The sequence below is a fragment of the Suricata suricatta genome, chromosome 7, assembly GCF_006229205.1.
Source record: "Suricata suricatta isolate VVHF042 chromosome 7, meerkat_22Aug2017_6uvM2_HiC, whole genome shotgun sequence".
NCBI lineage: Eukaryota > Metazoa > Chordata > Mammalia > Carnivora > Herpestidae > Suricata > Suricata suricatta.
This window is the reverse complement of record NC_043706.1, coordinates 129,537,545-129,561,275: the sequence shown is the minus strand read 5'-3', so window position 1 is coordinate 129,561,275 and position 23,731 is coordinate 129,537,545. Positions and strand designations below refer to the sequence as shown.

General features: G+C 44.0%; 1 protein-coding gene across 1 annotated transcript in view; it reads right to left on the bottom strand.

Moving 5' to 3' along the window:
- PPP1R14C (protein phosphatase 1 regulatory inhibitor subunit 14C) overlaps nucleotides 1-23,723 on the bottom strand; it is a gene marked incomplete at its 5' end in the record, with an annotated part of 86,328 nt that extends 62,605 nt beyond the window's left edge. The window contains one exon of the mRNA XM_029945432.1: nucleotides 23,454-23,723. Coding sequence (XP_029801292.1) covers nucleotides 23,454-23,723 — 270 coding nt within the window. The remainder of the gene's footprint in view (nucleotides 1-23,453) is intronic.
- Nucleotides 23,724-23,731: the final 8 nt, after the last annotated feature.

Here is a 23,731-nt window from a genome sequence, read left to right as displayed (position 1 = left end):
GGTGGTGATGGTGGAGGGCACTTAAGGGGAAGAGCACTGGGTGTTGTATAGAAAACAATTTGACAATATAATATTATGAGGAAAAAAAAAAACACCACAGGTATGCTTGCGGTTAAACTGCATGTCCCAAAACAGGCCATGGGTATGATGTCCAGGTTTTATTTTAACTGATTCTGAGAAAAACACCAGCCTTAAACCGAGGAGAGGGAAAAGTCATGTGTTGTGGTACCCAATAACTCATGGTTAGATGCTATAAAATGATTAAGCACTAGAACAGGGAAAAGCACACAAGGTAGGGGTTCTGGGAATCACCTACTCTCTGTTTGGGGAAGGACCAAACCACCACCCAGAAAATATCAGAGCAGCTTTCCTGCATTTAGAAAAGCTCCACACTTGGATGCTTGCCTTCATTTGCACTGGTAAAGTAATATTTTACAAAGGAACTTACTGAGCGGGCATAAAGAGCAAGGAGTTAAAGATTTATAAAGGTTCACAATGGTAATGAACTCACATTTTCAAAAAATACACTAGGATATCAAAGTTCTATAGACTTAGTAAATGACCACTCTGACTTCACAAAAAGAGGGGAGTTCTGTGTCCACTGTGACACCACTAAAGCAACCCAAGACACCCAGCCTACAGGGGACAAATCTTTCTGCTCCCCCAGATCCACCTGCCACTCAGTGAGGTATTAGACCTTTCTAAAAATATTTTTAATGTTTATTTATTTTTGAGAGAGAGTGTGTGTGAGTGGAGATGGGCAGAGAGAGAGATACAGAATCTGAAGCGGACTCTCGGCTCTGAGCTGTCAGCACAGAGCTCGACACAGGGCTCAAGCTCACCAACTATGAGCCAAAGTCAAATGCTTAATCGACTGAGCCACCCAGGTACCCCTATTGGATCTTTCTGTGACTGGTTTCCACCCTTTTGAAACAACACTGGTGAAAATACCCACCTCAGAGGTTTGTTAAGGGGATGAAGAGTTAATGTGAGAAAGGCCTTTGAATAAAGCTTAGAACCTAGTAAGCACTGTGTGAGCTACCATTATTATTGTTGATTTGGGCTTTATCGTTCGGTCAAGAGTAATTAAGTACCATAGCAGCTCCAGAAGCAAAGTTCAAGCCGTGAATAATATGTTTCAAATAGAATGAGACTCTCTTCACTATTGGTTATCAAATGATACTCCAGGAAATCACACTTACTTGAAACACATTCATTCAACAAAGACTATCTGCTGGACTTTAAACTCCATACCCTCTAGAAGCCTACAGTCAAATTGGGAAGATTAGATGCACACCCATATGAAACCACATCACAGGATGCATATGGTAAGTGGCGGCTGAGAGGCACAGAATTTATTCCAATTGCTTTATAAATACAAAGAAGTGCTGGATAAGTAGATTGGTTACAGTTTAAAATGAAAAAAAAAACCTATCACAGAAATGAGATTTCAGTTGGATTTGGAGGATGAGTAGGATTCTCACTAAGAAAAAGGAAGGGTTTGGGGAAGGGATATTGGGAATGGCTTGAGCAAAACTCAAAGGGCCATCTTGAATTTGAGATAAGAGACTAGAGTGCTTAAAAACCTAAGGTCTACTGACTATCTCAGGCCAAATCCTTATTCACCAATATACTGGCTGTGTGACCATGGCCAGTTACTTACCCTTTCTGTGCCTCAGTTTCCTAAGTAATCACCCTCATAGGTATTGTCCTGAACACTGAATAAGATAAAGCATGTAAGGAAGACACAGGTTCTACACACCGCAGGACTCAAGACTGGCAGTTGTGTGATAGGAAGCAGTGTTAGGAAGGCTGCCAAGAGTCATATTTGTCTGAAGGGCCCAGAGCTGAACCTGGAAAGTGGTGCAAAGTCATGTTGGGAGGTTAGAAAAGAAGGTGTGGGGAGCTCCACTGTCATTCAGGGCGTTTTGAGCCACCTGGTAAGAGTCAGTCTTCTGATGTTTCACCTGGCAGTTCTGGGCAGCTCACAAGGTCAGAGAATCTGGGGACAGGAATCCAATAATATGACAGGGTCCACATGTGAGTAGTCAGGAGCTGGGGCTAAGTCCAGGCATGTTCACAAAAATGGAAAAGAAGGGCAGGTATAAGGGACTGGGTTAGGTGGCTCAGCGTGGGAGGGACATGAGAGAAGTCAAACTCCACTAGACGCAATGTGATATCCGGACGAGGTCCCGCCAGAGAAAAAGGACATCAGTGAAAAACAACAACAACAACAGGGGAATCTGAATAAAGACTGTAGTTTGGCTCATTGTTGTATAGCAATGCTGATTTCTAGGTTTTGATAAATATACATTATAAGACGTTAAATTAGAAGTAGACAGGTGACAGGGAAATGGGAAAACCCATCAGTACTATCTTTGCAACTCTTCTGTAAAACTAAAATTATTTAAAAAAATAAAACAAATTTATTTCACTCTTTTGGAGTGATTCATCACACCATCAATAAAAAAAGAAGGAAGCCACAGCAAGTGCCAGATTGGCCATGAGATGATTTGATTGAATGATGTAGACAACAATATGGCTGATGTGTGACCAAAGAGACACACAAGCATGAGGTGTGATTAACATGGCCTTGTGTCCACATCCAGCCAGATGAGGAATCTAGATGAATCTGGGCCCTTAGGGATGTGGAATGGCCTGACTGTCCTCTCAACTTCCCATGCTCACTTTCTTTGTCAGGAGCTCATCTCCCCACCCATTACACACAGCACCCACACACCCACTGCTTCCTGTTACAGCAACCATGCCCACCAGGAAAGGTGTCAGCCTTTCCCAGGTCCTTTATCTTCAGACTAAGAAGCTTCTATTTTGAGGCCCATGACAAACCAAGTCTTCTTAAGGAGAGAAGAAATACCCACAACACCAACTTTCAATAGTCCAAAAGAAAAGTGATCACCAAGCAGCAGAGCCAGGCTTTAGATTCAGGCCTGCCTTGCCCTGTCACTCCCACCACACCACAGGGCCTCATATGGGAGGCCTGGTACGGTCTGCTACACTAACACACACACACCAAAACAGAGCTTTACGAAAGAGCCCCACCATGTCATAGAGGCACCAACACCACAGGGTTAGAAAAACCTTCTAAAAAACTGTCTCATCTCACTGGCCCAACAGAATCCAACATTCCCTATCTATCATAACTGGAACTATTAATTCTGAATGTTAGAGATACCATGAAATGACTATGTATGTATACATATACATCCATATAGGTTTTATGTATATACATACCTATGAATAAATATACAATAGGCACATATAGGTTAAATAAAACCTGTATAATAAATATCCTTTACAGATGGGTGAAGAATTGGTCAAATAAATTCTTCATCAAAAAATAGGAGATACTGAACATCTACCACATAATAATAATTCGCTAATCTTAATTTAATAAACACTTGCTGATTTTACTTAAAGAAATGGGGGCCATTAAATTAATCACTACAAATAAAACATGTCTGTGCTAAATTACAAAATCAGGAATCAGGTTAATTTCATGAGAACGAAGTTGGAGAGCAACAGTAGAAATTAAATTCCAGTCCTGGTTTGGAGCCTGACCAGCCTGTGTCCCTCCACTTTGAAATGTGTCTGTCAGTCATGGGTTTTGTTCTGGGTCATGAGAAATCCAAGCAGCGAAAACCTGAGACAGTCCTATTTTGCTGGGCTACAGATGGAATTAAAGGGGCAGAAAGAGAGGTCATAGGAGATGATCGCTATGGTCTCTTTCAACTATGAGGGTCTGGGGTTGGCTTCCAGACTTATTCAGATTCTTGTTATACACAGATAAGGTGGCACAGCATCCCTCCCCTGTGAGGTGTTTGGAAAGGGCTCACAGCTTGTGAAAGGCAACTGCTAAATTTCCAGGAATTTTATGACCCAACTTTGAAGCGGGCTCATTAAAAATAAATTGTAGAAACAGATGAGTAACGTTTCAAGTAAACCAAAGTTAGTTAATACTCAAAACTGAACGCTTTTTGATGGCTTTATCACATCTGACTCCTATCTACCCTCTTGAGGGTACTTCCGTTGATGATCCTCTGGATGGAGAAAACACTTCCCTGCTCCACTCCCAGTGACTTCTCCGTGGTAGCCTGGAACCAACCATGGACGGAGGATTCCACACCAAGGAAACCCTTGAATGCTATACATCAGGGTTCATTTGCTTGTTTGTTTTCCTGAAAACCAGTTGCTAAACCAGCAACCCACTGGATATTTGTGCTTTTCAAAGACAAAGATAGTTGGGAAATTGCTGTGTCGGGGGTGGGGAGGGGAAGCAGTTAGGGGAGACAGGGCAGTGGAGGAGAAAGGGGTAAAGAAGAACAGGGAGAGGAAGGGGAGAGAGAGAAGCAGGAAAGAAAGCAAGAAGAAGGAGACAGAAAGTGGGAAGAAAAGGAGGAAGACAAGGAGGGGAAAGAGAAAATATTTACTGTCCTGAGGGAAACAAAGGTTCTATGTGAGCAAACTATTTCAGATAACCAACATCTAGACTCTCTTTCTGAAAATCTCTCTAAATGTATTACTCATATGCCTGCTTTCTGAAGCAGAGGCTACCAACAGAATTAATATTTTCTTAATGACTCAGGTCAGCCCTGTGAGCAGACGTTCTATTGTGCTACATGACCCTCCAGGCCACTGACACGCATAGAGCTCTTTTTGTCTCCTATGAGTTGGCTCTAATCTTGTGAGCTTTTTATAGATTCTCTGTCAACCCCCTTGCTGTCAGGCTGTCAGCTGTCACTTGTAGACTTTCTCTCAATACTTCTACTGAGCAGCCTAGCTAGCGTGTTGCTTCTAAATCTCAGTGAACTAAGAAGCCAGGAGACCAAGTCGTTTAGAATTGTGGCAAAAGTTCAGAGTACATGTGCTCTCGTAAGCCTAAGGCTCTCTCCAATAAATAAAAACCATAAACACCAGGGCGGCTCCTCTGGTTCTTGAAGTTACCCTTCTGTTTGCTCACGAGTTCTTCGCTATGTTCCAAATGGTCAAGGTTGCAGAATTAGTGACCTCCAGATCCTTGAGATTTCCACTAAGTATTTAAAGCACTGAAGGAGACAAACTAAAAACTAAACAAAGACTACATTAACTAATATGAAAGTGAATAAAAGCTGTCACATAAGTGATTGTCGACAGCAGAGACACCGCATTCTCTTGCGAGTCTGTTTCCTTTGGCTGAGGTGGAGGGCCGAGCTGGCCTTGGCCCATCTCCATGGCTGCCTCTTCCAGTGTCCATCTCCCAGCAGCTAATGTAATGCCCAGGGCTGGCCCCAGCTTGGACCATCTACCCACCCCACTACTCCTCATTCACGTCCCTGGTGGGAGGCGAGGCACAGAGAGATCCTGTGACATGAACCAGGGCTCTATGATAACTGAACAAGATGGCGGCTAAGGAGCAGCCATAGATGGACAGCCCCCCCCCCCCCAAAGGACAGGTACCAGAGCAACAGCAGCCGCTAGCATGCCACCCACTTCTAGTACAATCTGATATAAGAACACTGACTGGCCCCTTCTGGGCACAGTGCCAACCTCTTGAAAATACATGTCTCTGTTTCACTGAATGTGGTCTTTGGGCTGGCACTAAACTCTGAAACTAAGAAAAGTCTTTAACTGCTCACTGAATTCACTAGACGAAATACTGTGCTTTAAAAAAATTAATCTCTTCCTTGGTAGGGTTGTATTTGTTTTAAAATATTCTGATAGCAACACAAAAGTTCTAATCCTTAGGCCTATTGCTTGTTTACCCAGACTGTCTGTCACACACACAAAAAGTTTTAAGTAACTATAATAGAACAACAAAGCTATCCCCAATATAGAAGAAAATTCCAAAAATTACCCTTCTTGTACTGAGTATTTAACTTGTAAAGAAAGAAGCATTTAACTTATAAAGAAAGAAACAACAAATATTCTAAAATTAAAAATAGAAACTCTGGAAAGAATCCCATTATTTAATAGCTCTACTTTATACCTGGCATGTATTAGGCCCATAACAAATTTTGGGGGTGGCTGGATGGATGGTTGAATAGATACAACACTACTGACTAGATAGTCTGAAGTTAGGACTTTGAAGTTTAGGACTTTGATCAGCAGGCTGGGTCCAAAACCATATTTGGGCATGTTGAAGAAATATAATTAACAAGTCGAGTAAAGTCTTTCCTAAAATGAAATCTGAGTATCTTTTCTTTGAGCCTGAGCCTAGGGGCTTTAAATACTCTTGTCTGAAGGCATCTTCAGACCTTCTCCTTCAATAGCTGATATTTACTAACCATTTACCATTTTAGAGCCTGGGCCGTTGTGCCAGGTACTGGAAATGGGAGAATTGTGAGCAAGAAGGGAAGGCTCAACCCAACATTAAAACACACTCTCCAGAATCTGTAGTAGAGCCACACAGAGGAGTTTCCCTGATTTGTGACTATGGTGCACTGGGGAGAGGATGATTTCCAATGCGTGGAGCAGTGTCAACTGGAGGGGAAAAAATGAATCTGATCCCTATCTTATACAGTACACAAAAATCAATTTCAGATAGATTACTGATCTAAACATAAAAGGTTAAACAACAAAGCATCCAAAAGATAACACAGGAGAATATCTTCATGACCTTGAAGCATACAAAGACTTCTCAAACAAGGATGCAAAATCCACTAACTATAGAGTAAAAAACTGGCAAATTGAACAGTATTAAGAACTTCTATTCATCAAAAGACACTTAAAAGAGTAAAAAAGGCAACTCACAAAATAGGAGGAAATACTCAACACCTATTTCTGACAAAGGACTGATATGTAGGATGTATAAAGATTAGTGGCCAGGATACACAAAAATCAGTAAGTCAGACAACCCAACTCAAAGTTTTACTTTTTAGTGGGAAAAAGGTTTGAACAGGCACTTCACAAAGAGGATACCCAAAGTATCAACAGGCATATGAAAAGGGACTGAGCTTTCTAAGTCTTCAGGTAAACAAAAATTAAAACCACAATGTGATAGTGTAGCTCACAGATGGTTGAAATGAAAAAGGGAAAATACTAAGTGTTGGCAACGACGTGAAGGAACTGGCATTTTCAGACCCTGCAGTGTGAATGTGAGTCAGAATAAGTGCGTTCAGCTGCCATGTAAAATCATCTGGAAATACCTAGCAAAGTCGAACACATACATACCCCCTAAGTCAGCAATTACACCACTATGTATATAACCCAGCAGAAATGCAGACATATGTTCACCAAAAGACGTGTGCAGTAATGTTCACAGCAGCTCAATTCAGAATAGTCCCACACTGGAAATCTCTCAAAGGCTCATCAAAAGCAGAACAGATTAAAAAGAGGTGTGATATAGTCACACATGGAATACTCCATGGCCACCCAAACGAAGCAGCCACAATGGCAGGCAACGACTTGGGTATATCTCACATACTTAATGCTGAACAAAAGGAATTCTCTTTAAAAAGGCAAAGTCAACCAGATTACCTTAGAGTCGGGTAAGGGGCCCACGATGGAAAGGGGGCACACCAGGGATTCCTGGGTGTCAGCAATGTTCCATTTCTTGATCTGGATAGTGGTTACATGGTGAGTTCAATGGAGAAAATTCATCAGTCTCTCCACTCGGGATTTATGTACTTTTTATGTTACACTAAAAGAAGGTTCTTCAAAAAATACTTTCATTCAGGGTCACCTGGTTGGCTTAGTCAGTTAAGCATCTGACTTTGACTCAGGTCATGATCTCACAGTTCATGAGTTCGAGGCCCATATCGGGTTCTATGCTGATAGCACAGAGCCTGCTTGGGTCTTCTGTCTCCCCCTTCCCCACTCATGTATGCACTCACTCACTCTCTCTCTCTCTCTCTAAACATTTTTTTTTAATACTTTCAGGGGCACCTGGGTGGCTCAGTCGGTTAAGCATCCAGCTTTGGCTCAGGTCATGATCTCGCAGTTCGTGGGTTCGAGCCCCATGTCAGGCTCGGTGCTGACAGCTAGCTCAGAGCCTGAAGCCTGCTTTGGATTCTGTGTCTCCCTCTCTCTCTGACCCTCCTTTGCTCATGCTGTCTCTCCCTGTCTCTCAAAAATAAATAAAAAACATTTAAAAAAATTTTTTAAATACTTTCATTCAAGTGGCTCAGTCAGTTAAGTGTCTGACTCTTGGTTTCAGCTCAGGTCATGATCTCCCAGTTCACATAGGTCATACCCTCCACGTAGGGCTCTGCATTGACAGCCCAGAGCCTGCTTGAGATTCTCTCTCTCCCTCTCTCTCTGCCCCTCCCTCCGACTCACACACATGTGTACTCTCTCTGAAGAAAAAAAATACTTTCATTCCTGACCTCATCTCTCATTTCTTTGTGTCCCTAGTCCCTCTACCATGTCAGGATCCATCCTGCCTCAGGGTCCTCGCAGTGACTTAGCCCCCTGGGGAGAAAGCTCATGCTCCCTGATCTTTGCACCACTGGTGTCATCTCTCATCATGTAAGTCCAGGTACACATGTGACAAACTTCCCCCGAGACGCCCTTCTCATGAGCTGAGCCCACTGTGGCTTATCCACCACATTTGTTTGTAGAGCCCAGGGACCCTGGCTCTTTGGTTCACTGCAGTATCCCTAGCACCTGTGCCCTGAGCATCTAAAAATTCATCTGGCATATTTACGCAACGGATTTGAAACTTATACTCACCCAAGAGCCTGCCTGCAAATTTATATCAGGTTTATTAATAATTCCCAGAAGCAACCAAGAAGCAACCAAGACGTCTCCAATAGCAGAATGGACAAATAAACTGTGGTACGTTTACACATGGAGTATTATTCAGCTATAAACACAGAAGAGCTATCAAGCCACAAAAATACATGCATGAATACTAAACGCCTATTGCTAAGTGAAAGAAGCCAGTCTGAAAAAGCTATATACAACATGGATCCAATTAGGTAACATGCCAGAAAAAGCAAAATTATGGCAATGCTGTAAAGGTCAGTGGTTGTTACAGGCCTGGGGAGAAGTGGAAAGAGATGCATGGATGAAACATAGGAGATTTTTTAGGGTATTGAAATTATTCTATGTGATATTGTAAGACACTTTACATGACACTACGCATTTGTCAAAAGCCACAGAACTTTACAGCACAAAGAATAAGTTTTATGGGGGCGTCTGGGGGGCTCAGTTGGTTAAGCATAACCTTCAGCTCAGGCCATGATCTCATAATCCATGAGTTTGAGCCCTGTGTGGGGCTGTGTGCTAACACAGCTCAGAACCTGGAGCCTGCTTCAGATTCTCTGTGTGTGTGTGTGTGTGTGTGTGTGTCTCTCTGTTTCTCTGTCTCTCAAAAATGAATAAATGTTAAAAATTATAAATCTTATGATGTACACTTAAAAAAGACTTACTTAGGAGTTCGGGGGATCCTAGGAGGGAATGCAGAAATTGACAAGGTGGTCTAACCATATTACAAATGTATGAAACAACCTCACTGCAGGGTATGGGCGAAAGGTGCTGATCTAAGCAACTGGAAGTGAGTGCGATCTGTTAAGACCAGATGCAAAAGAAACCACACATGGATACTACACCCTAGTTGATAATGTTGTTTCCCCTGGCAGTCTGGCCACCCAAAAAGATAAGGAAACCCTGATTTCCAAAAGCGTCCTGCATGCTTACCTTGCAGTGTAGAGAATCAAATATGAATGAAATTATTAGCTTATTTTTTCCTTAATTATTTGCAGTTAAAAATAACAAAGCCACCTGGCTGCCTCAAAAAGCAGCGAAGACTGCTCTTGATGCTGTAAAGCCCTGTGACAGGAGAGCACATGTCACTGACGAGCAGGGGGCCCTTTTCATACTGGTGACAAGAGTGGGGATATACACGCCCACCTCTTTTTTCAAAATAACTTTCGATTTCTCATATAAAAGGAATACATGTTCACTGATTACCCATAAAGACACTAAAAAAGCACTATTAATATTTATCGCAAATCTTTGCAGCCCTTTTTTGAGGCACGTATGAAAGATACCCTATGAAAATATTTTCATCCGAAATGAATGTTACATGATAACAGATGTATTATCACTTAACTCCAATGTGATAATTCTCTTGAACTAAAAAGGTAATTCCCTTAAAGCAGCCCAACAAGATTTTTCATTCTGAGACACTGACTAGATCATTCCATATTCATAAACCTGGTGTGTGACCAAAATTTCAACCAAGGCCTAAACCCCATAAAAAAATTTTTTTTCAAAACATAAATTCCAAAAGCCTCTGTTCTTGTTTTGAACAAAAAGCGTACCTTTCTATCTTTTTTTTTTTTTTTAAGGTTTATTTACCTTTGAGAGAGTATATGTGAGCAGGGAAGGGGCAGAGAGAGGGAGACACAGAATCCGAAGCTGGCTCCAAACTCTGAGCTGTCAGCACAGAGCCCGACACGGGGCTTGAGCCCATGAACCACGAGATCATGACCTGAGCTGAAGTCAGACGCTTTACTGACTGAGCCACCCAGGTGCCCTGATTTGATTATTTTTATTAATAAGGCAGAATCGATCATGGCAAAAAGAGCATAAATGCTGCTAATGGTGTTTTTATAAATATCCTGTACTTTTCTTAGGATAATTTTTTAATATTAATAATCCTCAAAACAGCCCTGAGAGAGCTATATCATTTAAAAGGGGAAATTAAAGGAAGCCAAGGATGAGGACTCACAGCCACACCATGAGTAAAGGACACTGCTGGGCACTGGCCTCATTCTTCAGGGCAGACCACGCCCATTCCTGCCCCAGGGAGGCGGAGCATCTCGTAAGGCAATGCCCTGCTCTCCAGCAGTAAGCACGAAAAAGAACCCATGATCACAACCAGTAGGGATCTCTTAAATGAGACAACCTATTTTCTACCACCCGCAAGAAGCCATCTCTAGGAACTTTTCCATTTGTTTTGATTTTGTTAAGTGGGGCCAGGAAAAAGATGGTCCGAATTCCTTGAGAAGAAGGGCCAGGTCCACACCACACCCATCCGGCCCGCTTAGAGCTCACAGCCTTCCACCCACGGAGGCTGAGCGAGCCGCTGTCTTCGTCATGATGGCTGAGTTGAGAACTTGCATCTCACTAAATGTTTTGTATGTTCTCTGCACCGCCTTCTTTGCCCTCCTTCAGCACCTTATGCCTCTATGGCTCAAAGCATCTATGCCTCGCATGAAGCAATTTACAGTAAGGTGCCCGTGATAAATCAACCAGTTCTTCATCTTCTTTATAGCAGTGGGTTAACTCACACTTGGAATACTTCACTTATAAAATCCAGCCCACTATCCCTCCCTGAAGTTTCACATGAGAATATCCCAGAGGTTTGAGACATGACTGGCAGCCAAATGCTTTTTTAAAGTCTCACGGTCGTTTAGATGATGGTCTGTTTACCAAAATACACACTTTTTTATTTAAACATCCATCCATATAAACTGCTTCTGGCATAAGAGTACTGAATGCTGAACCAACTGCGGTTTGATGAGGAAATGGAATATTCTAGCTTAACAATGGGCACTTGTCTACCAGAGATCGAACACGTTATTTTTTTAGTTGTAATATTTGTAGACTATTTTCATTATAGCAAGCATAATCATGTTTTCGCACCAAATCAGTGACTCATGTCTCTTCACTTGTCAGAGCTGACACACCCCATCGCAAACACAAGAAAAACCAGTTGACTAATTAGAATTGTTATATGGAGTCTTGGCTCATAAAAACGGAGCAGAAAAGTCATCTTTACCAATCTGAAATCTCGACACCTTACCTCTTGGGAATGAAACAGATTTGAATCTACTAACATTTGCAGAAATGAACAAAGCATCTATGTCAGTTGTACTTCTGACATAAAATATAGAGGTTGTTAACAGATGATTGGCCAAGCAGCTCAGGAAAAAAAATATCCTTTATCAGAAGCAAAAGACGTTGTTAAGGGCTTTGCACATTTTATTTAGAGGCATTATTTCTTTACTTCTATCATGGGAAAGGTAATATCTGATGCATTCAAACATGTAGGATAAAATATCCACTCTGTAACCAATGTTTTATTTAAAGTGTGTTTCTAACTTTTAGCCTCAAAATTCCATCTACATAGACAGTTGGAGAGCATGAGGGACCCAATACTAACTGTTTATGCAGAGGTGACAATCCAAGAAATAAATAGCACACTTCCTATGATACACACTTGGGAACTGATGGATGAAGAAACTATTAACTAAAGAAATAGCTGAAGCCCGTTAATGGCTCATCTAATAAATTATAAACAAACAAAGGAGTTGAATCCCAACTAAAAGAAAGCACACTTGAAAATGTATCTGATAAATTAACCACAAGAGCCTTGCCCAATATTGGGCCAAAGATATAAGAATAGGGTAGGGAGGGTGACATTGACGATCACTGTTTCCAGGTCCAAGTCCTGCTGGTAATTTAAACTCAGGTACAGAACTAAGCCCTTCTGAGCCTCAATTCTGTTGTTTTAAAAATGAGGTAGCTACTTCTATCGTGGAGCCTTTGTGTGATTGTGCGATTACCTGGTGATCCTTTATGGATTCCACCACCATACAAAATAAGCAAATATTATTAAGAGCAATAAATTCTGAATTTAAGATACAAAACAGATGAACATAAGGGAAGAGAAGCAAAAGTAATATAAAAAACAGGGCGGGGGGCGCCCAGGTTGGCTCAATCTGACCTCGGCTGACTTCGGCTCAGGTCATGATCTCACAGTTTGTGGGTTTGAGCCCCACATCAGGCTCTGTGCTGACAGCTCAGAGCCTGGAGCCTGCTTCAGATTCTGTGTCTCCCTCTTTGCCCCTTCCTTGCTCATGCTCTGTCTCTCTCTAGATAATGAATAAACATTAAAAATATTTTTTAAAAAAACAGGGAGGGGGACAAAACATAAGAGACTCTTAAATACAGAAAACAAACTGAAGGCTGCTGAAGGTTGGGGTGGGGGATGGGCTAAATGGGTGAGGGGCACTGAGGAGGACACCTGCTGGCATGAGCACTGGGGGTTACACGCAGGAGATGAGTTGCTGGATTCTGCTCCTGGAATCATGATTGCACTATATGCTAACTTGGTATCAATTTAAATAAATAAATAAATAAATAAATAGCAAGAAATTCTGCTTTCCATTTCCCACCAGGACTGTCCATGAAAAATCTTAATTTCTTTTTTTTCTATTCTGCCATGCTCATTCTGACACCTATGATAAAGTGACACCCCAGGAATAAATTCCCCAGTAAAAATAAATTTATTTATACAGATTTATTCTGCCTTTCATTTAGGCTACTTTGCATCCTTCACTTTTTTAAAACTTTTGTTTCCTGGGGCACTGGGGTGGCTCAACTGGTCAAGCAACTAACTCCCAGCTTCGGCTCAGTTGTGATCCCAGGGTCATGGGATCAAGCCCCGTCTCGGGAGCCTGCTTGAGGCTGGGTCCCTCTGCCCCTTTCCCTGGCTCGTGCCCTCTCTCCAGCTCGCTCTCTCTCACTCTAATAAAAATAAAATAAAATAAAAATGTTATTTCCTAAAACTGCTATTATTTTCCCTCTCAGATGCTCATTTTATATCTCAATGCTCGTGAAGATAAATACCACTATTAGTTAATTCTGAGCTGCCAAGGTAAAGGACAAATAATAAGAACAGAAAGTACCCCCCACAACGGTCGGTATTATTAATTATAGGCCGAAAATGTTTAAGTCAAATATGCCAGTTCTTCTAAAAGGTTAACCCAATTAAATCTTTTTTAAAAAGCATACAGGGAACCTATGAGATCCACACCGGCAGATTTAACTTAGAAATCAATAGTAGGAAGAGCTGGAGGGAGAAGGAGGGTGTTTTAAAAAGGCTTCTCAATCCGGTTTTCCCTGTCCAGCCCACATCACCCAAGAGCTCACCCCAAGGGAAGGATGGGCAGGCTCTCACGTTAGCTACTGGGATCAGCTATGCCATTAAATGATCCTTTGGTGAACTAGCCTAATGCCTGTCTCAGGTTCGCTTTGAGAAAGGCTCTTCTATCTCTGCTTTAAATATCACCCTCATTTTCTGCAGGGCAGGGCCACCTTTAGTAGAAAAGCTCTAAAGGGTAGAGCTTAAAAACCTAGACCGCCCTCAGTTTCTCAGATAAGGAAACAAAACCTGAAGACAGAAGTCTATCATGAATTCGAGTTGCCAAGGTCATCAAGCTGGTTAAGCAGCAACTCAAGTAGATCAAGTCCTGTAGGCCGGAGTCCTTCCCAGAACACCGGGAAACCATTGATTTTTATCGATTTCTTAGATGCCAACAAAGTCCCACAGCCCACAGATTACATAGAGCCAGCCCTGGCCTATCAATTCCTGAAGTTCACCTGATGAGAGATTATTTTCTCTTATTTAATACTTTAATACTTCCTATTAAAATGAAAACTAAAGTGTTTTTAGTCATTTACATTATAATGTAAGTGAATTTATCGAACCCTTTCCTGAAAACAGGCTTTGAGTAAAGGAGGCACCACACCCCCAGGATGCAGTAAATAAATGCACTGAATCCAGGAACACAGCTGTGAACAGGACACAGTGTCTGTCCTCCGAGGGCTTTCAATTATATGATGCCTCCATTCTTCTCCTGTTAACAGAAAGGGTCCCTTTCTTTTTCTCTTCCTCTTCTGCGATTTAAAGGGATGAAGGCTTCTTATTCCTCTTTCCTCATGTTTGTAAATATCTGTTGGAATGAATGAATGAACGAACGAATGAACACTCCTGACCTCCAGAGTTCCTTCCACACTTTGCCCTAAGGAGTCTTTAAAAAAAGGAAAAGCCCTTCTTTGCTCATCGTTTCTCAAGCATAATGTTGTGGAGACTAATCCACGCTCTGGTTTCTTCTTCTCTCCTAAGCTTTTACACCGCGGAACAGATTTCCAAAGTGCCAGTGCTGACTCAGAAAAACCTGATGAGAGTTTATTGGCCAGAACTTGGAAGCAGAGGCAGGAATCCTGGCTCTCGCTCCTCGTTCTGTTAAAACCTGTGTGAGCCTGTCGTGCTGAATCTTATCTGCCGAGCACTCACCCCTTCCTCACCCACCAAGCATTTCCACTCTCAGAGAAATGAACAATTATGGTGCAAATAAAACAGGATTCTGGTACATACAGAAAAATCAAAATTACAGGGAGGAATGGCAGCAACCTGTCATTAGTCCCTTTGAAGCCCCCCCCCCCCAGCCGTATCTGTGCTCTGTGCCATCACGACTTCCTTTTCATTTGCAGGCTCAAAGGACTGCACAATGTAACTCATAACCAAGGGGAGGAACCAAAACCTTGAGTCAACAGTGAAAGAGGGGACTTCTAACACAAGCAGAGCCAAAGGACATTAGTGCAGTTCATGGGGGCATGTATTTCTGAAATGCACAGTTCCAGAAGATGGGCTGGAGGGCTGGTTTCTGTCACTCTTACCTGCCAGCCAGGTACTGGGCACCTCAGTGCAGCCGGTGTGGGCAAGACCCTGGGGCTGCGGGGATTACGCGGTCCTGCCCTCGGGGACCTGCGAGACTGAGTAGAGGAAATAGCACAGGGCGAGCCCCTGAGCCCTAGCTGCAGCCTATGGGCTCTCGCTCTGTCAGGAAGGCCCTGGGGAATAACAGGATCCAGTCTGGATTTCAGAAAACACTCTGAATCACCACAGCGAGGGGGAGATGCAGGGGAGGGCTTGCAGGGGAAGGTCCCAGCCCAGGAACCAGAGACAGGAGTTCATTCCAGACTCTGCCACTTGAGAGTGATGTGGACTCTAACCAGGGCCTGTTGCTCAAGCTCTCTGTACCTCAGTTTCCTTACTTCCCTTACAGGGTCACTGTATGTAGTAAGCACTCAATCAATGGAGCTGCTAGGAGCAATGGCAGCATCATGGCGATGTGACCCTGGAGTCAGTACATGCTTAGACAGGACAAGTGTCAACTTCTCTGGGCTCAGTCTCTTCCGCTACAAAATGAAGAAATGAAGATAATACCACGCCCCCCGCCTAATGTTATTGTGAGGTTTGATGGTGGGAGACAAAACGTACAGATCACCTGGCCCTCTGCTGGGAGCTGGATTCGTGCCCGAAGCAAGCAGTCGTAACAGTAGCAAAGCAGGGGGTTGCTGGTCATTTGAGAGACCCGAGATGGAAGTGTCGATTGGCGAGACATTTTAAGGGACTTCACTGATGTGGGGGGTTGGAGGGGTAGTGAGAAGTCCAGGTTGCAGAGCCGTAAGGAGCGAGTGTCAAAAGGACTTCATGACTGCGGGGTGTGACCTGCAGGGCAGAGGCAACAGAGAGGATCCCGGCGAAGCTCTGGCTGGAACATCTGTGGATATCGGCACCTGCCATCCACTGAGGGAATGGAGGAAGAGGAGCCGGTCTGCAGAGGAAGGTAAGCCCAGGTTGCACACCAGCTCACCACAGGGCTCCCATGGAACATCCAAGTGGAGTTGTCCATCTCAAAACTTGCTGAATATGTCTGGTCCTCAGAAAACAGATCTGGGCTAAAAATACAGTTTGAAGCATTGTCAGCATATGGACAGCACTTGAAGCCACTAAGAATATTTGTGTCACCCAGAAAGAGCATGTAGCAGTGGGTGGGGGACACAGAGGACGGAGCAGGGGCCCAAAGACAGACCTGTGTAACATCAGACCTCAAAGAGATGGACAGAGAAAGAAAGCCCAGAAGGGGGTTGGAAGAGTGGCTAGAGAATAGTGCGAGGGCCTGGAGCGGTGGCCTCAGAAGCCAAAGCTTCCACGGGGAACAGCGAAGAGCATCTAACACCGCAGAGGTCAAGTCAGTAAAAACCCACACAACACCCCTCCACCCCTCCACACACACCCCAGACTTAGAAACAGCAAGGTCCTCAGGGCAGCTGTGGTGGATAAACAGCATCTATCATGGGTAAAGAAAGATCTAGAAAAATGGTTGGTAAGAGAAGGAGAAGTAGCAACCAGAGGGGATACAGGACTGAGAAGGGAAGCGTTACTCATGGCAGGCGATTACTGTTGCTGTTAATAGGAGGGGAGAAAGTCTTGGGCTCATGCACCTGCTGGGATCCAGCGGCTGGAGGGGAAGGAGAGGAGGGCGGGGAGGGGAAAAGCGGCTGCACTGGCTGGCCCAGGAGGAGGCTGCAGCCTGGGCTGAAGGGAAGAGAGCGGAACCGGTACCATGAAAAGACAAGTGACGGTTTGAAATAGCCAAGTCCAGCGAGGGGACACCTGGGAGTAAACTACAAAATGAAATCATGTACACGGCGCATGCGCCGCGTGGGGAAAACAATGCAGGTTTTGCTCTTCCCTTATCTAGAAAAAGAGACTCCTTTGAGGAGAGCCTTTAGTGAGGCCAGGTTTGCCGTGTGCAGCCAGGCTGTTTCGGAGCTGGGAGAATAGCAGAAGACTCTGGAAGCAAAGGCAAGTCAGAGGTAAGAACCGCAGGCAGAGCTAGTGTGTCGGGGGCGCAGCAGAAGCAGAGGAAAAGAGGGTGGGCGGGAGACGCAAGGAAGAGCGGATTCTCAAAGGAATTCTCACAATCTAAGCTGAAAAATCAATTCGCTGCAACCACGATCTGTAAACTCCTGTTTGGAGCAAATAAGTCAATGAAGCGGGGTTGTGCTTTCAACAACGCTGAAATAAAACAGTAATAATGCAAGAGTAGGAGACAGATTATTGTTACAAAACCATAAATCTATTTTTCTCTAGCTGTGACTCTAATAAAGAAACGCCACCAACTAATTTGATACTAAAATGCCAATGGCTTGTTAAAAGGTTTTCTGAAGATTGACTCTTTTCATTCATTCCAACCAATGCCTCTGGTTGAAGAAATGTGCTCAACCATATTAGGACATCTACAAAGAAAATGAAGACAGAGCCTGCCTTTCAACTGAAGTCTAATTCTCCACACATCCATGAAAAACCATAGAAACTTCTAGAATATGGAAGATATTAGGAGAAAGGGGAATGATACAGAGAGTATTTGCCCACGTTGAAGTTCCAACACATACCAACATCCCTGACCCCAAGGATCCACACAACCTTCTCCAAATTCTACCACCAAATAGACATGAATGCCTTGTTTTCTCTTCCTTCCTGCCCTCCGCCCACATTACACAGAGTAAGCAATAGATAGCAGCTTGGATCAAAGGACAAAGTGTGCCGGCTACTATGTTCCATGTCTTTCCCGTCCAGTCCTCATAACAACCCTGTGAAGAGGGCACGGTGATTCCCTTAAATATGAGGGGAAGGTGTGGCTAGAGATGTAAAGGAAATTGCCTACTCTCTACTGCGAAATGCTGGAGCCACGATGTGACTTCAAGTTCTTCTAGCTTCAGAGCATTTACTCTATTTTTCTTCAAGAGAGAGAATGTAAGCAGGGGAAGAGCAAAGAGAGAGGGGGAGAGGGAGAGAGGAAGAGAAGGGGGGGAGGGGGAGAGGGAGAGAGAGAGAGAGAGAGAGAGAGAGAGAGAGAATCCCAAGTAGACTCTGCACTTTTAGCGCAGAGCACAATGTGAGGCTTGAACCCATGAACTATGAGATCAAGACCTGAGCTTTTTGAAATCAAAAGTCAGACGCTCAACCGAGGCCCCCAGGTGCCCCCAGAGCATTTGCTCTCCTGCCCACTGTTCTGAGGAGAAATGGTTGAATTACTTTCTTCCTTCGGCAATTTAGAATTCTTTAATTCGTAGACTTCTAATGTGTTCAATTTATTCCTTAATATTTTACAGATTGAGTTTATGGAGGTTTAAAAATAAAACCTATTTTTTTTAAAAAGCCTGTTGATTCTCAAATACCCAGACAAATGGGGATTCACCAAATAATCCACAAACCAAGTACTAAGCAATCGCTTCTACCTCCCGGGGGTGAGATACTCACAAAACAGCAAGACGGGGAAATGTGATGCTGTGGAATGGGAATCTATATACAAAACAAGAACCTGAACTTAAAACCGGAAGCCTGACCCAGGTACAAGAACAGTCTCCCTGATGATGGGATCTGCCCTCCATATAGCATCAGTCAACTAAGAAGTTCCAACAGCCACATCCGGGGAGTAGGCATGATGTGCAAGGTCACAGAAGGTGCCTGGCCCTGTGAGAAGCAATTCGGTGACATGACAACGGTGCATCTGATTTCCTGGACGCGACCCACATTTCAGCTGTGAGCTCTGGGGCAACTTTTTGACAATCTCCGTGACTCAGTTTCTATACCCACAAAGTCAGAGTATCAGAAACTGTTACTAGGATCACATGAATCATACCTGATGCATAGAGAGCACTCAATAAACGCCAGCTAATTCTGGCATTTAAAATTGCATGACACTATCTAAAAATGTGTTATGAAATCAATTTGGAGAGCCACAGCCAGCAATTCCGGAAAATGAAATAGAACAGAATATTGTATTTAAACACTAATAGTCATATTTTACATTACCTTTGTAATGCTTTTCTTTAGCATACACAGTCATATTAAATGATGCTTTGTAAATCCATGTGTCCTTCATACATCCATGTGTCTGTGGGACAGGCAGCAATCTAAAGGGTATTTCTTTCTAGGGTCACCATCAAAAAGATTTGGAAAAACATGGATTTGCAGAATGAGCATGACACAGAGTCAGGGAAGATGAAAAGGTATCATATGCCAGAAAACGCTTTCTAAAATGCGGCTAAAGGAAAGCCCTCCTGAACAGACAACCAAGATAACCCAGGAAAATGTCCTCAGTGCACAAGTTTGTTTACAGCTACGCTGCTACAGGCATTTCAATAATCTGAGGTTAACAACAGGCTTTGATTTCCAGAGCAAATCAAATTGCAAAACTGGAAGTACAGATGTTATCTTGATGCTGGGCAAGATGAGAAGAACTGATATGACTTACCCGGTAAGCCGTCTTGCAACACTTGTCAAAGTAGACGTTGTGCCAGATTTTAAACGCTCTTAAAAACTGTCTGGGTTTGGAAGAGATATTAAAATGTCTCAAAGCAGAAATTCTTAAATATGGATGTAGATTCAGTTCCATTATAACCAAATCCCTAGTTGAAATTTAAGTATCCGTACAAGAAGATGAAATGGAAAACAACTATCCACATAACTAAGTTTAGAATCTATAAGACATGGATCTCCAAAAGGCTGTTTGATGTGGTGTTTGGTGATACTGCCGGAAGACTGGGTAGGAAGGGCCATAGTCCTGGGTTCTAGTCCTTTTACATCCATCTTCCTGTGGAGTTCCTGGGACCAATGGGGCCCACATACCCATGCTGTGACCTCCGTCTGTTTGGGGGCTCCACTGCAGACCCCCACAATTTCCTGATCAAATATGAAGCCACTTCAAGGCACAAACAGGCTCCTCCCTGATCTGCCCTCCCAAGGGGGTTTCTGCCACTGGTCTGAGCCAAAGGTACGATTAAGAAGCGGCAGCGGGTGTAGACAGAGACAGGGCGCGCAAGTGGACACAATGCTCTTCACCAGGTGGAACCACACCATGGGTGGGAAGAAAAGGGAAGCAGGCCCTGGGCCAGGGGATTCTCCAACTGCATTCCAGCTCAGAGTCCTGAGAATTCAAAATTCAAACCTGGCCTTCCAAGCCACTATGGAGATATCAAGGTAGGTAGATAGAATACATTTTACATGATGCTCATTACCAATTCATTATTTAAAATATCTACACATACAGCTGAGGACCTCTATCTGTTCTCTTGTGCAGACCCTGGAAAGTTACCAGCAGGCCCGGTGGTCAGCATATGGACTCGGAGCCACACCACCATGGTTCATATTCCCACCCCCACCCCCTGCCATTCACCAGCTCTGTGAGCTTGGGAAAGCCTCCAACTCTGTGTCTCAGTTTCCTAATCCGTAAAACAGAGCCAAGAGCACCCTCCTCATAGGGTTGTTGTAAAGACTAAACGGATTAGTCCATACAATGTGCAGAGAACAGCACCTAACACATAATAAGGACCCCAGAGATGCTTGCCTTTATATTATTCGCCATACAAAACTGATTGGCCACCGCGAACTGCTAGATAAGACCACAGCCAGGAAGTTATTCTGTGTCTTTCCTCTCTCCCACTCCTAATTTTGAAAAGCATGCTTTATGCCTCTCCAAAAGATCACTATTTTCTATTCTGAAAAGGACAAGTCATCTAACTGCTGACCTGCCTGACAGAAGTTCTTCTGAAATCAAATACATGTGCATCATCTCCCTCGACTTGGCAGAAAGTTCAGGCCTCTGGCCAGTTTGAGGTCCAGCAAATTCGCTTTCTGTGTCAATTGCATGCAATAAAAATTTAAAGCATTACCAATTTAAGTGTAAAAGGGACATCCTTTTCCCTTTATAGTCATGAGATTCAGAGCTATTAGGCAGGGTAGGGTCCTTCTAGATTAAAAGGCGAGAGGCTGAAATACTTGAAGCTATCAGCAAAGAAAGGCTACCAGACCAGGGAACCTAAGCTAAAAATAGAGTCCCACCAGTGGGGAAATAGATGAGAGGAAATAATTCTTTATGTGGCTACTTATTAGTCCACATGCTTTTTATTTTTAAAGAAAGATGTATCATCAGCTTCGTAATTACAAACTGCCAACAACCTTCTCAACGACCAATATTCCTTCAACCTAAAATGACAGAGCAAACAACTTGAAGAGGAATTCTTGTCACATTGTAATAACATGCCGGCAGTATATAGCTCGCTCTCTCTCTCAAAACTCTGTTTGCTATACATCAGAAGGTCTAAAACAGAAGAAGAGATGTACAGGGAAAAGATTCAAGGTCATGTTTACCCTTTAAAATACGTACCCAACTTACATGTTCAATCCACCATGTTTCCCCAATTATTCTGAAGAATTTTTTAAATATTTGATTTGCCAACCTGCTAAGGGGCTGGAACTCTCTAGTTTCTCCAACTGCACCTAATTCATCTTCCATAAAAGGAGCACTGCTAGGGCGCTGTAATTTCAACAGTTTTTCTATTAACTCAAAGCTTCTCCAAATCCAAAATGGAGTATAAAGATCAGTATGAAATAAATGACGATTAGTTGGGCCCTACAATTAGGGTGCAGGACGGAGCACATCCAACAGAAATCCCATCTAAATCAAACATAGTGTTTCTTGAAAGAGTTTGGCCAACTTCCTATTAAAAAAAAAAAGTCCCAGGAACACTTCCTATTTTTGGCCGGTTTTTATTTATGCAATTAAAGTGGCTTGTTGTAAGAGCCAGGTTGGAGAAACAATATATTTTTACAAGCGCATTAGTCATATAGTCAAGCTTCATTATATCATAATCATTCATCAGTAGTCCGTAATAAAAATACTGCTGCCTTGTGCAATGAGAATGTTTAAGGAAGAGATGAGTTCACAATAGGCCATAAAATGTGTGCAAAAACAGAATACCCCTAACCAGTAGAAAAGCCAGTGAGTTCATCTGGCTTTCATTTTTGCTGAACAGGGTTAAGAGCAGTGTCGAAACAAACCTGGTTTTGACTTAGGAGCCATACCCTTAATTATTAATCCCCTCATTCTCCCACCCTTCCCAAACTCCACGCCCTTAAGAGAAGTACAATACTTCATTCACAATTGCTGTTACTAAAGAATCTCACGGGGGAATCGTTTTGGCTTCAGTCATTTTTCAGCAGGCGTTTGTTACAGCTTCTTCTAAATATTTCTCCCAACATCGAGCATATACAAGTCCGTCAGACTTGCGTGTAAACCTCAGCCCCTGAACTGTGGGAAGTCACAGTGTCGTGCCGGAGGGGAACCCAGCTGATTCCCGCAAATCCGAACACTGCCCACAAAGCTACCTTCCAGGCACCCTTCCAGGTCGCCAAAGGATCGCATTCTGCGTGCACCAACGGGAATAACTGAGCTTGACCAGGAAGAAAGCAAGCTGCTTCAACAAAGCCCAGCGTGTGCAGCTTCGGTGAATGCAAGGATGAATTATGGGGACACGCGTCGGGGCTGGCTGCGAAAGAGAAAGCGTCCATCTCATGATTTTGATGTGGAATTTCAGGAGCCGAGGGGGGCCTCTGAGATCCCCAGAGCCTCTCTTCTCCGTTAAGCAGCTTTCAGGTCCCTTCTCTGTTCCCTCTCCCCAAAAGCCCGGGATTGCCAGGATCTCAGCAGTGAGTACTGTTCTTGTTGGGTCAGGCGCACCTGGGGCGAGCCCTTCTGAGCCCCGCTTCGTCTGGCTGCAGCCAGAGCCTAGAAAGGTTCCGAGAAAAGCATGCGCTTAGCCAGATCCAATTCTCCCCACTGCCATCAGGAGGGCCCGCGGCTCTCCCTCCGGGCACCCGGGAGCCAGACCCAGACAGGGGCTTCCCAACCGTCGCGCCCCGGCGCCAAAAGGCACCCTGGAGAGAGAATGCCCTGCGCCTCGCTCCCGGAGTTGGGTCCCCTGGAGTCGGAGCGATGCGCAACCGAGAGCGGATGCCCTGGACAATTCCTGTGTGGGCACAGCGAGGCGAGAGGGCCCCCAACCCTCCCGGCCCCGCGCCCAGGTACCTCGCAGCCATACAGCTGACCCAGCTGCTCCACGATCCACTCCTCCAACACCAGCCGCTTCCGAAGCTCCTTGCGATCGTATTTCACCGTCACTTTTCCCTGCTGGTGGCGACGCTGCTGCTGCTGCTGCTGCTGTTGCTGCTGCTGCTGCTGAACCTGCCCCGCGGCGGCCGCCGTGGCCACGGACGCCGAGTCCTCCCGGGAGGAGCCCGAGCCGCTGCTCGAACCCGGGCTGCCGCCGGCGCCGCCCCGGGGACTCTGGAAGAAAACCCGTGCGC